General features: G+C 34.7%; 1 protein-coding gene across 14 annotated transcripts in view; it reads left to right on the top strand.

Annotated features, from left to right (window-relative positions):
- Positions 1-16,994, top strand: part of ATOSA (atos homolog A) — an 87,318-nt gene extending 70,324 nt beyond the window's left edge. For 8 of the 14 annotated variants that reach the window (XM_033851695.2, XM_033851694.2, XM_033851693.2 and 5 more), the window contains 6 exons: positions 1,873-1,952; positions 2,674-2,782; positions 6,328-6,486; positions 11,341-11,409; positions 13,729-13,928; positions 15,968-16,994. In XM_033851695.2, coding sequence (XP_033707586.1) covers positions 1,873-1,952; positions 2,674-2,782; positions 6,328-6,486; positions 11,341-11,409; positions 13,729-13,928; positions 15,968-16,121 — 771 coding nt within the window. In that variant the 3' untranslated portion in view covers positions 16,122-16,994. Of the gene's footprint in view, positions 1-1,872; positions 1,953-2,673; positions 2,783-4,532; positions 5,203-6,327; positions 6,487-11,340; positions 11,505-13,728; positions 13,929-15,967 lie in introns of those variants that run through there. The other 6 variants (XM_073801028.1, XM_073801027.1, XM_073801030.1 and 3 more) reach the window with 4 other exon arrangements.
- Positions 16,995-17,253: the final 259 nt, after the last annotated feature.

Below are 17,253 nucleotides of genomic sequence, written 5' to 3'. Positions count from 1 at the left end.
AATAGGAGGGATAGAGTAGATGGGAAAAGAAGCCCCCAAAAGAATTTGGACCTAAGCCTAAGTCACCCATGGTTAGGGGGTTCTGAATTTGTGCTGTCTATGAGAAAACATGAAACTATCCCACATCTATCACCCATGGCACCAAGGATTTATTTTCATGGAAGATAACTCTTACTGAGGATGATCTCAGGGGAATTAAAATTACAAAGCACCTTAAAAGAATCAGCAAGAAGAAGTGGGAAAATTCATATTTAGGAATCCTGTTATCAGAGCAACTTGAAAGAGAATCAGAAATAATTCTTTTTAAAATGTTTCAAGACAGGGAGATCATCTTGGTGCTTTGTGTCCATCTAGAGGGGTGGGATAGGGAGGGTGGGAGGGAGGGAGATACAAGAGGGAGGAGATACGGGGTTATATGTTTATGTATAGCTGATTCACTTTGTTATACAGCAAAAACTAACACAGCATTGTAAAGCAATTACTCCAATAAAGATTTTAACATAAATAAATGAATGAATGAGTGAATGTATGTTCCAAGAGATAAATGAAGATAAAGACAGGGAACTGAGATAAGAGAACATGTGGGATTGGAAAAATAGAAATCAAAAATATGAAAAATATAATTGAAGTGTACACACACGTGCGCATACACATACACATGGATTAAATGGTGGACTGGAATCAGCTGAATAGAGATTTAGTCAATGGATAGACACGTATTAAGAAAGCACCTAGAATAAAGTGCAGAAGGGAAGAGAAATGGTAAAATATGAAAGAGCCCTGGAGGATAAAATGAGATGTTCAGTATAAACCTAGTAGAAATTCCAAAAGGAAGGCTAGGTGGAATGAGGAAAATGCAGTATTGGAAGAAATGAAAGTAGAAAACTTTCCTGAATTGAAGACATGAGAATTTGGATTGAAGATTTCACATTAAGTTCTAACTCCAAAATATAGAATGGTGCGCTTGTACAACTCTCAAAAATATTGAGGTTTTTTAGACTTTCAGTATCATCTGTTTCTTAGTCACAAATTAGACCAATCACTCAGATACTTTATACATATTTAACATTAATTCTAGAGACAAATCCGTCTAACTTGTATGTTGTATGTGATTTTACCTTTAATTTACACTTGGGTCTTTCATTTTTAGATCATTTTTAGCTAGTTGGTGGTTTGTCTTAAATGTAATTTGTTATACAATAGTGGTTAAAAATCCACAGTAGTATTTTTCAAACCTATTCTCTGTGAAGCCCCAGCCAGGGTTCTGGGAAATGTGCAGTCGGGTAGGGATGGTTAAAAGAACAGTAGAGTTGTCAGGACCCCAGACTCCCATCGCCATTTAATTCTTTTTTTCCCCCTTTTATTGTAAAGCTATTAATCATTTATTCCTACCCCCTCAATACAGAAGTATATAAAGTAAAAAAGTAAAAGTCTTATTATATTATATGTTGGGATTACATGTAAGATTTGGTTTTAGAAAAAACTGGTTCTGGTTCTTAAAAAATCAAAACCGAGGGAATTCCATGGCGGTCCAGTGATTTAGACTCAGCGCTTTCACTGCTGTGGCCAGGGTTCAATCCCTGGTTGGGGAACTAAGATTCCGAAGTGCGGTTGGCCAAAAAAAGAAAAAAATAAAAACCTAGTAAAAGTGCTTTTATTAATCATCTTTTTTTCCAAACTAGTTAATAAAATGAGGACATAGGGACAATATGTAATAAAGAGCATGATTTTAATAAGCTGTTAGGAGAGAAGTTTTATTATTTTTTAAGATATGCTTAGCTTTCATTTGAAAATTGTCCTGTCAATTCAAGAAAAAAATTATAGTCTTCTGAAATTCTTTTGAAACCTAACAAGTGATTATTTTAACCTTAGGTTCCTCAAAGAAAGGCACAATCAGGTTGCTTTAATCTGGATTCTTCATTACTGCATCTGAAAAGCTTATCATCTAGAAGGTATTTATCTTAAAATTCATTAGTGTATATGAAATAATCTTGCACAAAATTCTAGCCTTTCACAGTAAATAATGTTGACTCTGAAAATCAAACTTTGAACAGGAATCCCATTTTTCAGTTTATCATTTTCAAGATGATTTCACACATACAGTTATTAAGGATGAGTGAGGGAGAAATTAAGATGATGAGTAACTAACTATACAGTGGTCATTATGATAAACAAAACACTTACATTGGTTTTAACATTTAAGTGGGTTTGTCTGTTTCTGGTCATTCACCTCCTCCTTTGTCTTATACTCCTTTGCAAAAAAGCCTTGGCAATTTGTTCCATGTTGACAAATACTACTCTCATTATATTCCTTAGTCACATAAGTTTGCCTTTGTATTCTAATTTTTAACTTAAAATGAAGATTGATATAGAAGACTGCATTACAATATTATATATTTCCAGTAGATGCTGCTATGTGATATGTTATAAATTCCACCTTGAAACCTAGGATGTTATTTATATTCTTTATCAAATATTATAACAAAGATTATAAAATCTAATCAGGAATTTAAAATGAGATATTTCATATCTTAAAATTTGGTTACATTAATTTTTTATTATGGTAGTTGAAGTAAAATTGATCAGATCCTCCTAATTTAATTTGTACAAAAGTGAATTAGAAAATACTGTTGTTAATATGTCCATTTGCTGATTTGTTCTTTTTTTAAATAGTCCTCGACCATGTTTAAACATTGAAGATGATCCAGATATTCATGAAAAACCATTTCTGAGTTCTAGTGCTCCACCTATAACAAGTCTTAGTCTCTTAGGAAATTTTGAGGTAATGTTTTTTGAAACTATTTTAAGAGTTGAAGTTTCCTAACCTAGACCCATGGTGTCATTTATGTCATTTGTTCTTAAAAAGGAAATAAGTGGATTATATTTTTCTAAAGCCTTGAAATCACCTCCTTTCCTTTCCCTTTTTCTTTTTTCCTTATCCCTTTTTCCTTTTTTGATTTCCCTTTTTCCTTTCCTTTTCATGAGAAGTAAAGTTGGGAGAATTGTTGGCAGTGACATTTTAGAATTGGGTAGCTGGTGGAGGAGATGCAGGACTTAGGTGAAATCAGGTTGGATGGAGGTATCCGTTACTCGAGCTGGAAAGTAGACTTGACCGCACCTTCTTACCTGGTAAAACTGGCTCTGGGACCCAGGAAGGATGATTGTGGGCTGATAGCAGCTGATTCATGATCAAGGAGGCTGATTTTCAAAATCAAATAGTGCTTTGTACTATATTTGCAACTCCTCTGTAAATCTAAATTTATTATAAAATAAGATTATTTTTAAAAAATCAAATGGTTAAAGGTCTCTGATACATGTGCTGCTTTATTTAATGACTCTTCTACTTGGGATCAAGTATATCAAGGGTTTAGTTTTCTTCAATTAGAAAACAATCTTAAACATGAACCTGTAAATGACATTTTAAAAAAAATTTTATTGGAGTATAGTTGATTTACAATGTTGTTGCAGGTGTACAGCAAAATGAATCAGTTATATATATATACATATATGCACTCTTTTTTAGATACTTTTCCCATATAGGCCATTACAGAGTATTGAGTAGAATTCCCTCTGTTACACAGTAGGTCCTAATTAGTTATCTGTTTTATCTCTTTTATATATAGTAGTGTGTATATATCAATGTATATATCAATCCCAGTCTCCCAATTTATCCCTCCCCCCCTTTACCCCCCAGTAACCATAAGTTTGTTTTCTACATCTGTAACTCTACTTCTGTTTTGTAGATAAGTTCATTTGTACCCTTTTTTTAGAATCCACACATAAGCGATATCACATGATATTTATCTTTCTCTGTCTGACTTACTTCACTCAGTGTGACAATCTCTAGGTCCATCCATGTCACTGCAAATGGCATTATTTCATTCTTTTTAATGGCTGAGTAATAGTCCATTGTACATATGTACCACATCTTTTTTATCCATTCCCCTGTCAGTGGACATTTAGGTTGCTTCCATGTCCTGGCTATTGTAAATGGTGCTGCAATGAACATTGGGGTGCACTTATCTTTTTGAATTATGGTTTTCTCTGGGTGTATGCCTAGGAGTAGGATTGCTGGGGCATATGGTACTTCTAATTTTTGTTTTTTAAGGAACCTCCATACTGTTCTCCATAGCGGTTGTACCAATTTACATTCCCAACAGTGATTTTAGGGAATTCCGTGGCAGCCCAGTGGTTAGGACTCCATGCTTCCACTGTAGGGGGCATGGGTTGGATCCCTGGTTGGGGAACTAAGATCTTGCATGCTGAGAGTTGGGGCTAAAAATATATATATATATATATATATATAAGTGTTTTTATATGTATGTGTGTGTGTGTGTATATATATATATATGTATGTATGTATGTGTGTATAAACATATATAATCACCTATGACCTTGCTCAACCTGCTTATTAATTTTATTGATTTGGAGGGGGCGGATTTTTGTATGTAGATTCCCACATCATCTACAAATAGGGACAGTTTTATTTCTTACTTTGTAATTTGTATGCCTTTTATTTCCTTTTCTTGTAGTTTTGCACTCAGTAGGGCCTAACATGCATGCTAGTACAATATATTCATTTAAAGTCACAAAAATCTGAATAAAGTCGTAGACTACATTGGATCATTGGCCTTATCCATTAGCATTTTTGTGCTCTTTTTCTGAAATTTTCATACATCCTTAGAACATGTTTCTTATTTAAGAAACATTTATTGAGTACCTACTATGTGTCATGTTATATGCTAGGAATATAAAGCTAAATAATAAACTGCCTACCTTAGAGAAGTTTACAGTCTGCTGGAGAAGTTGGACATATAAATAATCTATAAACCGAAGTAATTAGCACTGTAATAGAAATTTTCTCAGTCTCCATATATTTGTTCTCTCTGCTAAGGGACTGGGAAAGTTTTACTAAGGAGCTGTCATTTGAGCTTAGTTACAAAAGTTGAGTAGGAATTTGCCAAGTAAATTGTGTGAGAAGTGTCAAGGGATTCTAGACAAAGGGAGCTACATGTGCAAAGGCATATGTGTAAAAGTAGTAAAAGAGCATGGTGATATTGAAAAGCATCATCCAGAACTGGAGTATAAGACTGCGTGCAAGTGAGGAGAGCTGTGGTAAGAGATGTAGGGTGGGCCTTACATACCATGCTGTGAATATTTGACTTCATCCTGTGGACATCAAGAAACAAAGTTTTTAACCTGGTGGGTAACGTAAGACTTTTTTTTTTTTTTAAAGAAAAACTCTGGCAGTAATACAGATGATACACTAAAGATGGAATAACTAATTAGAGAGTATTGCATTTGTTCAGAGGAGAGGTTATGAGGGTCTGAGCTAGGTTACTGGTGTTGAGAGAGCTGAGGCTGTGAGACTGAGAGGTCCCATCAGCAGGGTATGGATTGGATTGATTGCAGGGCAGGAGGGAGATATAGAAGGCTCGTTGTAACATAGGTCTCTTGGTCTGGTCTTTTTGACACGGGACTTGAGAATTGCTGATGCCACTTTCAAATTTAGACTCATGAGGGCTTGGAGTGTTTCTTTTCAAAGAATTACTGAATCAAAGAAATGTTACTCACATTTCTTGATGTATGCATATATATGTTGATATATGTATAGGAAAGAGAGCTTGTGAAAGGTTTAACATGTTTCTCATACCTGGAAAGATAAACACTAAATTGTTAAAAGTGGTTTCCTCAGCAAATGAGCTTGGGAGAGATGGATAAGGAGCTTCTCTGTTGTTTGTATTTATGTACTTTTAAATTTTTCCCAATGTGTATTTACTGTTTTTTAAATTAAACTAAACAATAAAACATATGTCACATCCAACAACAATTTTTAAGAGGCAGTTGTTTTTCAGTTAAAGTTATGAGTACTTGGCTTTCTGTTTTGATGGAACTTCTGTATATGACCTGTTAACAAGTTTTCAAGTGCTTCTCTGTGGCTAACAGTAGAAATATACTCTGAGGAATAAGAAAATTTCTGATATTTTACCTGCTCTGGTAGAGCATATTTTCTTTACAGAGATAAGAATAACTCATTAAACCATTATATCAAAATAATGGTGAAAAAAAATAATGGTGAAGTTCAAAGATAGTTCAGTGTGGGTTGGAATAGTAAGGAGGCCAAACTTTGTAAGGTGGTAGAAGATTGATTTGGGAGGGGGTTGATTTCAGGTCAGATGAACATTTGAAATGAGGGCATGGCAATGGCAGCGACCACTTTTGTAGTGCCAGAAAGCATACTAACATATTTCTTTAAATAGAAAGAAGGAATGAATGTGTTAACTTTTAAATTTTATTTCTTAAAAATTCTTTTATTTTGCCTTCCAGGAGTCTGTCTTGAACTATCGTTTAGATCCTCTCGGCATTGTTGATGGCTTTACTGCCGAGGTAGGGGCAAGTGGTGTTTTCTGCCCCACTCATTTGACTCTTCCCGTTGAAGTGTCATTCTACAGTGTTTCTGATGATAATGCTCCCTCTCCTTATATGGCAAGTATTTTTAATTGTCTTCTTCTGCTAAAATCAACCATCTTAATGACAAATACCTTTAAGTTTAAAGAGATTTAGTACTACTTTGGTGCAATGCTTGAAAATATAAAGCATTTCCTAAGAGGGGATTGAAGGCTGCATAGAGATGAATATGCCAAAATAACACCTCACAACTTCTTTCTGAGCAAGCTCTAATAACAGATATCCTCTATTACATTTGAGGATTGTGCTGAAAATTTACTTGTTTCTATGTAATATGAAAAAATGATAAAATTTTGATTAGTGACACTGTGATTCCATATCTTGCTGAGTTCACGCAGATTCTCAAGTGCTTACTGGGCACTCTAGTTCTAACAGTGTTGCCTTCACTATGATCCTCATCTCAGTAGAGTTTAGGTAAAGATTTGGTGACGTACGGCTTTTGTGATGCGCTTTCACCCCCTTTCTCCTGTTTGGTTTATCTTTGGACCATTCTTTTTCCAATCCTAGGGTTCTTTAGAATACTAGCTATTTCTGACTCCATGCCAATGTTTTAGTGGAGAGTAAAATAGCTAAGAGGAATAAGAGCACTGTCTTGAGCCTTAGGATCCTATAATTTTATCTTTCCCATCTTTTATTCCAGTGGATTTGAGGATGAAATAAGCCCTCAACTGCAAAAATGATACCAAGTCCTGGTGTGTGATTACTATCAGCCCTTTTCCAAAAGACAAGTTAGTGGCTAGCAGTGCAAGTCTGTAAGAAGTTTACATTGATGGTATAAAATATGGAGTCAGATCTGGGATTTTATGTTAGGTCTTACTTTGAGAAATACAAATTGCAGTAGGCATAGAAATATACAGCTCTGGTCTGCTACTTGAATTTCCTAACTTATCTCCTGACCCAATTGCTTCCTTTCTAATATCCCTCTCCCCCACCTTCTAGGTTGCTCAAGGACATTAGCAGCAATGTCTTTTGTTATTAATAAAAACTATGAAAAGCAAATTCTGCATAATTGAGAAACAACAGAGGAAGGGAAGTTACAGTTTTTTAGGGACCTAAATGCAGTCTACTCATTATTGATGTAGTTTGTTCACGGGAGGTTGTTAAGCCTTATTCCATTCTAAGGGTGAAATTTTAATCAAGACTCTGATTGGTGTTTCATACTTTGATCTAAAAAGCACAGTGGTGTCATTTATTCAAAGTTTTCTTTTTTCAATAATAATAACACTTGTGGGTCATAATTGTAAAGATGCATAACAGTGGTTGTTATAAAAAACAGAGGCCCAGTTCTTCACAAGCCTACCCAGTTATCACATATACCACTTGTTACTCATTTACCATAGTAAGATGTATCCACTTTCCAGTATAATTTTGAAAAAATAACTGTTAATTTTAGATAATAAAATGGAAAATATCATTGAGATAAGCTCAATACCAGAAAAAATGTGTATCTTACTGGAATGCTTACAATATTAGAATATAGCTATAGGGCTTCCCTGGTGGCGCAGTGGTTGAGAGTCCGCCTGCCGATGCAGGGGACATGGGTTTGCGCCCCGGTCCGGGAAGATCCCACATGCCACGGAGCGGCTGGGCCCGTGAGCCATGGCCGCTGAGCCTGCGCGTCCAGAGCCTGCGCTCCGCAACGGGAGAGGCCACAACAGTGAGAGGCCCGTGTACCGCAAAAAAAAGAAAAAAAGAATATAGCTATAAAGATGGCCATTCTGCTTTACTGGGACATCAAGAAGTCTCATTAGTTTCAGGTATTCTATTGGCACATGGTAATAAAGAATGGAAAGATAAGATCTGAGGTCATTAGTGTACAGAGTCCCTGATGACCATTAGGATGAGTTAGAAACAAGTAAAAGAGTGAATTGGCTGAAAGTCAGCTCAAAAAACTATCTTTGAGTGAAATTCATGAGCAAGAGGTAATTTGAACTATGCTTTAAAAAAGCAAAATAACATTAATTCTTGACCTTGGTTGACCTCTAAAAAAATAAGGATTAAGAGATAAAGGATTTAGGGGGAAAGTGGGGGTCGGGGGTGGGATGAACTAGGAGATTGGGATTGACATATATACACTAATATATACAAAATAGATAACTAATAAGAACCTGCTGTATAAAAAATAAATTAATTAAATTAAATTTTAAAAAGAGAGAGATAAAGGATTTTATCACTCTGTCTCCAGAAAGCACACACAAATGATCACAGATTTTGAATAAATATTGAAAAGAGTCTAAATTAGGTTAAGTTAGTCTATCTTTTAAGAATCTTTTTCTTACTTTTCTCTGATAATATTCTTTAATAAATTTTCCAATATGTAATTGTTTTTACTCATTAGGAATGGGTTCCCTTTACAAATGACCCAGTCCAAATCTTAGCCCACGGATCTTTCCTACTGTAAATTAATCAAATTAATCTTATTCGGTAGGGAGTGTTATTTGTATTTTGGTAGTTTAGTCTGTTTTCAAAGGTCTGATCATGTTTTGATAAGATAGTACATATCACAGACCAGTGGAGCTGAGACACCAAACCCCTATTTGTTACTCTAATAATAACCTTGGGACCTCTCATGACAAATTATACAAATGACTTGCAAGGGTGAAATTTTAGCACAGAGAATTCTGTCTTTGTGGAGTAGAGATAGTACAGGGCTTTTCATTAAATAATTCCTTTTAGACTAGCTCAAAGCCATACAAATGTCTCTCTCCAATCCTATGTCAGTAGTAAAAATGTTCTCCAAGTGTTACGTAATATGGCAACATTTCACTGTTTAGAAACTATTGCACGGTGGAACCAGGCAGAAAGGTCTAAAGCAGTTTTGCCCGTGGCAAATTCATGGTATAACTTGCTTTATGATCATATTAACAGCACTATATATTTTATATATTTTCTTCTATTTATAATTAACGAAATTAAGATATACCTCCTTCAGTTTTACTTAGCTTTGCATATTCTCTATTCCCCAGTCACTTGAGAATTTTTTGTGTAAGATTTTGACCAAATTTAGTTCATCTTAATCTACCTATTCCATCCTAAAATGCCAGAAGAAAATGTATTTTTCTTCTTTATGTTAAATACAGTAACTTTCTAGGTGGAAATATTAATATGCCAACCAATTAAAATAATGAAATTTTTAAAAAAATAATAAATTTAATAATAATACAAATAAAATTCCAAATACTTTCCCAATCCCTTCAAAATTCCTAACTTGCCATTGCCAATACTAGTCTTATATTGCTTAGAAATTATTGTTGTAAAGTGTTGCCTTAAACTTTGAGGGGTTTTATCCATATTCTTTCTTTATAAATTGATTTAGTTACTGTTATTATGTTCTAAAATCTATTAGAGTTGTATTGTGTTAAAGGAAGTAAGTGTAGGCTTGGTAGTAGATTTTCCCTCACCAGTTTTCTTATATATATTTAGCGGAGGATGGCAAGGAAAAACAGTAATATATTGCCTGGAGCAATGTGAAAGGTAGCTATTATTTAGATATATTCTGCTTTTTCTTTCTGGAACTAGGAAGAAGAGGAGCATTATATACCATAGCATTTTTTCATGTAGAGAAGATTGTAAGAGAAAAATTATTAAAACTTCATTACTGTGTTGGTTAGGGATGCAGTTTGTTGATATGCTGTTTTCATGCTTTAAATGACCATGTAATCATATTTGTTAAGAACCACATATGTCTTTTCAGTGCCCATTTCCATGAACATTTCCCATTATTAACGTATTAATTTAATATTCTGATTGTCAATTGCTGTTCACTTGGAGATTAGGTATTCACATATTAGAGTCTGGCCTTCCCTTTTACCTTTGTCCACTGCTTTCTACCCCCCACCGCCTCCCCTGGTCTGTCTTTCAAACCCAACAAATGTTGCCTGATGGGACAGTCCTGTTTTATATTTACTTTTACATAAGGTTGACACATTTTGGCAGGTACAGTGTAAAATGATGGGATATGAGTTGTAGAGCATGCAATTATTCTACTTAACTACTCAAAAGAAAACTATTCACCCAGTTAAATGAATCAGCATTTGTTTCTTAAAGCCACCTAAGAATTAAGTATCACAGTCACCACCTGTAGTAATTTGGTCATCCTGGTTATCTAGAAACTTTCACACATTCAGTCTTAGCTTCCCGTGTTTTAATTTATACTGTTCGTCATTGTTTCAACTTCTGCAGTGATTACAGCATCTTTCTCAGAAAACTATTTTATATAATATGGCAGTGCCTCTCAAACTTCAATGTACATATGATATCATCTGGGGAATCTTGTTAAAATGCAGATTTGATTTGGTAGGTCTGGGGAGAAGCCAGAAATTATGCATTTCTAACAAGTTCACAGGTGATGCTGATGATGCTGGTCTGTCTCTAGTCAGAAGTCCATATGTGTATATAACAACTCAACTTTCTGACTGAAGAATTGACTTCATTTTTGGGAAAGACTTAGGATCAGTCCTCATTCCTGAGTTTCTGTATGTCCAAAGACCAATAAATTGTTTTGCTTCATTTCCCTGCTCCCACATGGTACAAGAGAATAATCCTGTCATCTCCCTTTATTTCCTTTTTAGTTAAAGAACTTCTCACTTCTATATCTTATATCTTAATATTAATTTCAAGCAGTATGGTCATTGATGTTATGTATTGTTTATTGAAGCATCTCTTGGAAGAACAGTAAATTGTTTCCTAGTGAGGTGGCATCCTCACTATTTCATATTCATAGAATGTATCTCTATTAATTCAATGTGAATGTTTTTCCATACAAATACAATTCTGAAATGTTAGTAATTACATGATTTATTATTCTTATTTTAGTCTTTTATGTATATATATGCATCAGTTTGTACTCAGTTTGTCTTCTTTTATTTCAAGGGTGTGATTACTTTAGAGTCCCTTGGTAAAAGGGGTTATCGAGTACCTCCTTCAGGAACAATACAAGTGGTATGTGTTTTATAGCCTACAATTGCAATAATCATTCTCTCACATACATATAGAACTTAGCCCTTTCTCCTGCTACTGCTGCTGCAACAACTTTGGTAAGTAACAGTGGGGCTGCAGCTTTGTTTGGAGTTTCCCTGCTCTGCCTCAGGAATGACCATTTGGGGACCTCCATAAAAGGAAAGCATTAATAAGCTAATCAAGGTGAATGCTTTAGAAAAATAGTGTATGACAGTTAACATAATTTAAATAGAGCTATTTTCAGTATAATTAGAATTTAGATTACCAGTACCTTCTACTTAATATAATAAGCCGGACTGAGATTGACCTATGTAAAAGGAGACCCCAAATATTAGTATTGCTTTGTCAGGGAAACATGGGAAGCAAAATTATATTATCCCTACTGTAATAATTTCTAAAATTGATTTAATGAGACGGTTACACAAAGCAGAAATGCAGTCCGACAGATGTCAGGGCAAAGAATGCCTCTTTCCTTTTGGTCTAGGTGTAGATCTAGTTTTGGCTTAGGAGAACTCTTCTAGGCCAGAGCAGTAATCCTTCATCATCCTTGATCTAGGGTTCTCAGAAGAGTAATTTTATATCGAGGCCAGTTTGTGATTGAGTTCATCTCCAAGTCAGACCCAGGATAATCCTGTAAGCGCGCAAGTCTATTACAGTGTTGGCTCTTGCAACTCTTGGAAGGAGTCTAGCTGAGATTTGTCAACTGTACCTCAATAAAGCTGAAATTAAAAAAAAAAAAAAGAGTCTAGTTGAGTTCCTCACACTAAGGATCTGGTCTAATCCAGCAAGCCTTTTGATGACCTTTGGCTTCAGTGTGATCAGTGCTTCGAAGGACCACTTTTACTCATCTTCGTTGTTCCAGTATAGCGAAGAGTCTGTACATTTGTTTATTTCGTATCACACAGGAATGAAACATAGTACTAGGCAATATATATGCATGTATGTATTGCAGTATGTACATACGTATAAATTTTACCAAGGAAAAATCACTGCATTTTAAAGTAAAATTTTTATGTTGAATGTATTTCTTGAACTAAAAGAGTGATCATCTTCTGATCTCTTGCCTCTGGCTCTGTAGTGCTTGTGAAAGTGTGGGTCACTGGAAAGCTAGCTATCAGGTGTCATAATAATGAGGCAGAAACCCAGAGGCAGCACATTTACCCCTTGTTTGAAGACTACCAACTCTACTGGCTATTTTAAATCTGAAATTTGGATATGTCTTTCATTCCTTGTATAAATTTAATTATGTATAAACATGGCTTGAACTCCTGGCTTGCTAGTTGTTGTGGTTGTTAAATGTATTATTAGCCTTAATCTTAAGACTCACTAGATTTCAAAAATTGGATCATAATATTGATATATTTCTCATTTTGATTCAGTGAGTGATGTCCAGTGCCACGGATGAGCTTCTGAAAGCATGGGCACCAAGTTACCTATTGATGTGTTGGTAATTTGGTTAAAGTCAAATCAGCAGCTTGGAATTTTGTTTAAAAATTAGTACTTTAAAAAATAATATTCCTTCAGTTATTAATGGCCAAGTAGCAACTGAATTTAATTTCAGTCTATTATGATATTGATGATGATTAAAAAAAAAAGTCTAGTGTCACTGCAGTGTTTGAAATGAATCCAACTGTGAGAACATGAAGTATTACTTAGCCTACTTTGTAACTAATAATAATGAACTTTATTTTCTAAACCTGGAAAAATTTCCAAACAAGAAAAATTCTCTTTTTTGAGAATATATTTTAAATTTTATAATAACCATATGTACCTGAAACATCATATCAAATTCTAGTTTTACCAAGATTTTATTTTTTTATTTAAAAAAATTCTATTTATTCACTATTAAAATGTGAGGAAAACTAAAATTCTATTTTGAGCATTTTTCAGTTGACTTATTTTAATAAAGCTAGTGTTTGAAGTAGTTGAACTGGAATGCTTTAATTCAGTGAAGGTGTATTTTGCTTAATCTAATGGAACCATTTCTTAAAATATGAACAAGAGTAAATGTTATGTATTATCTATTATTAATATGACATTTGTGACTAAAGATTTTGATTTGTTACAGGAGTTTTTATTTCTTTTATTTCTATAAATAAAAAATCTAATTGAACCATTAAAAAATATTGAATATCATTTCATAAACTTCTGAAATTTTATTAACTTTATTCCCCCAAACTGAATTATATCCACTGGGATTAATTTATTATTGAAAAGCCTATTTTATTATTGGCACAATCATTTTGAATCAAATGAACAAATCACTGTTTTTAAAGAATAATTTCTATATTGTTTCTTCAGACCTTATTTAATCCTAATAAGACTGTGGTGAAGATGTTTGTTGTGATATATGACTTACGAGATATGCCAGCCAATCATCAGACATTCCTACGACAAAGAACTTTTTCTGTACCTGTTAAACAAGAAATGAAGAGAAGTGTTAATAAAGAGAACATCCGACATACAGAAGAACGGTTATTACGCTACCTCATACATCTGAGGTAATGTTTCAAATGAATATGAAAATACGTTACTTTAGAAGAAAACTCTAAAATTTTTAGTTTATTTTTAAAAACTGTCATTCTAACTAGACGAGTACCCCTTGGAATTTGCTTAACTTCGACACTCTTTATGATAGGCCAGGATGCAGAAAACACATGGCATATCTTCCTTCAGTCATTACTACTTGTTGAATTAGGGGAGTTTTCATTTATAGCTGTGTAATGGAAACTATGTTATAGCAAAACAATGCTAATATATCTGGGGGAAATGAAACACAGTTGTCTAAACCCATGCTGTCCAATAGAATTGTAATATGAGCCATATATATAGTTCTATATTTTCTAGTAGCCACATTAAAAAAAGTAATAAGAAGCAGAGGTTTAATATATTTTATTTAACCTAACATATTCAAGTGTTATAATTGGAATATGTAATCTATATAAAAATTATTAATGAGATATTTACATTCCTTTGCTGTACTCAGTTTGAACTAGCCACATTTCAGGTGCTCAGTAGCCACATGTGGCTTGTGGCTGCTGAGTTGGACAGGGAAATTCTTAACTTTCATTTATTCATTCATTTATTCAACAAACATTGATGTGTCCGGCATGCTTCTAGACTCTTGGAAACAGCAGGGACAAAATCTCTGTTCTTATACAGCTTATATTCTGGTGATTCCATTAGAAATATATTTTCCTCAGACTTTTACTACCCAGCTAATAGCTCTAGGTTGTGAGAAACCATTTGTTTGCTCTTGAGGTCCATGCTTCCAGCATCATAGGGTAAGGTTTTTAGCCCTGAAATCCTAGTGTAGTTCTTAAGATCAATGAGCAAGTGTATTGCTTAGAAGAGAACTCAGTAGCCCTTTGCCTGTAACTCTATTCCTAATAATAATTTTCTGATGTTGTTCATAAGAAGTCCTCAATCACATCAGTGACAGTAATTCATCTTAGCTTAACTGCTTACTCCAAGGAGCCCTATTCATCAGGAGGAGGTAACTTCAATCTGTTACAACAGCCTGAGCCATATATAACCAACATTCGCCAAAAAGTCAACTATCCCAGCTTTTGTCATCTCCACATAATGATTAGATACCTTAAATGCTGTGAAGAAACTGCTTTAGAAGGCATGGCATAATTCCCAAAGCTCACCATGTTCTTCTTCAGATTGAGAAGGTGAAAAACTGCAGAAAGAATCAAAGAGTGAGCCAGTCTGAGGTCTGCTTTAATATATACAACTGACCACCAGATTTTTCAGCTAATTTGGGAATAAAATCCACAAACCCAGATATTTCTGCTATGCAAAGGGAAAACTAGAGAAATTAACACTAAAGGGTATGTTTGACTATCTGCCAGTTAAGTTTATGTGATTAAAGCCTCCAACCCCCTGTATTATGCTGTAAGCTGTTAGCAGAGGATAGAAACAGTTCCATATACAGCTTTGGTAACCATTTTCATTTCACTGCTAACTTTCCTCTTGGTTTCTAATGAAGATCAGGTTTTATTTAGCTAGCCACTACTGGTGGTAGCAGTCCTTTCTCATCCTGTGATTGTCTCAAAACTTGATAGTTTTCTGTGGTGACTTTCCAAGTGTGGAATCCATTTTAATGTACTCAAAATTGTAGGAGGGCAAGTTGTGTGAAATGGGTCATTCTTTGTAGCTAGAAGATGCCCAAATGTAGTGTAATTGGCTGACGTGAACTGAAAGTGCATACTACAGGTAAGGAAAGGTGCATGTGCTGTGGTGTCAGGGATGTAGAGTCAGATTGCATGTGAAACCCAGATTTACAAAAAGAAGCACCTCTGTCATTGTAAGAGGGGAAAGGGAGTATGGAATGTTTAGGGATAGTGAGGGAGAGGCACTGAAATAGCAGCAAGTGCTTTGGCAATATAAGACTTTAAATATCTTGTTAAAGAGGCACTGTTAATGTTGTAGCAAGACTAATCCTTCCTGCTTTCAAAATTTAATTACTCAGGTTTGTTTGTTTTAAACACTAATTCCCTGAAATGAAGCATCATTTTGTTGTTTCTTTGTTTAGGTTCCAGAGTTCTAAATCTGGAAAGATCTACCTCCATAGAGATGTACGGCTCCTGTTCTCTAGAAAGTCGATGGAAGTTGATAGCGGTGCTGCATATGAACTCAAATCTTACACCGAATCGCCAACAAACCCTCAGTTTTCACCAAGATGTTGATAAAGAGTGACAATTTAAAGTATTTGCTCAGTACCCAAGTTTGAAAGTAAAAAATAGCGTAGAAGGGAGTGTACCAAATTAACAAGCAGGAGAGTGGGTCCTCTCCTGTTATCCTGGACCAGTTTTTATGAAAGGATTCCTGGGATGAGATCCACATATTCCAAGGAGACTGGAAACACTCATGTCCTAACCCTTTTTGTACTGTCGAAACCACTTCACTGGACTTGTTGCAAGAGCAAACCACCCCCCATCCCCCCACCCCCGCCACAGTTAGATTAGCGTTTACACGTTTCGTTTCTCAGTTATTTAATATTTAATGTTTTCCTTACTACTCAAGTGATGTTTGTCTTTAGTGTTCTAATGTAGCACAAATCCTATGTAAAATCATACTATGTATTTTTGACATTAATGTTGAAATCTGAAATATATGCACAAGTCTTTTAATTTTGTGTGATGTGTTTTAAGTACTATTCATTTAAGTTATTGAAAATGAGAATGAAATGTTGAGCTTCTTTCAAGATTAACGCACTATGCAAGCATGTGTACTTTTTATATCTCCCAGGTTTAGTTTTTACAACACCCCATCCCGGTTGCTGTCTCACACAGTAGTCCTTTAACATGCTGTATCGGCAGTGCAACGCGGAGTAAGCTGCTTCACATTCCCTTAGCAAGTTCAGATCATCATGCCCATTCATATTCCTTCTAGAATCCCTTATCCCCAAAACAGTTCTATTTTTTCCTTAATCACTACTACAAAGGCTTTACGTTAAATTGCTGTCCCATTCTAGAAAACTTTTGCAAATTGTTAAAAGAATATGTACTTTGAAAACAAATTAGTATTTATATTGTAAATATATGCAAGAAACAAAGAAATGTGTATTTGGCTTTTATTTTTAGATGAGACATTTATATGATTGAGTGAATTTCTGGTACCGATCAGACAGTTTCTATTCTAGCTTTACAGCTGATAAGAGGGGAGAGATATCTTGAGCCTTGTACCAATTTATCACTTTCTCATTCACAGTCACATGGAAGGCATTTGGCAACTGGGAAAACACTGAGTAAAGGAACATGATTGAGCGCATCAAAAGTCTTCCCATCCATCCCCCTCAGAAAGAGGAGTGGTTTTAGA

Source organism: Tursiops truncatus, chromosome 2, assembly GCF_011762595.2.
Source record: "Tursiops truncatus isolate mTurTru1 chromosome 2, mTurTru1.mat.Y, whole genome shotgun sequence".
Classification (NCBI taxonomy): Eukaryota; Metazoa; Chordata; class Mammalia; order Artiodactyla; family Delphinidae; genus Tursiops; species Tursiops truncatus.
Note: the sequence above shows the minus strand (reverse complement) of the source record. Positions and strands in the feature narration are given on the sequence as shown.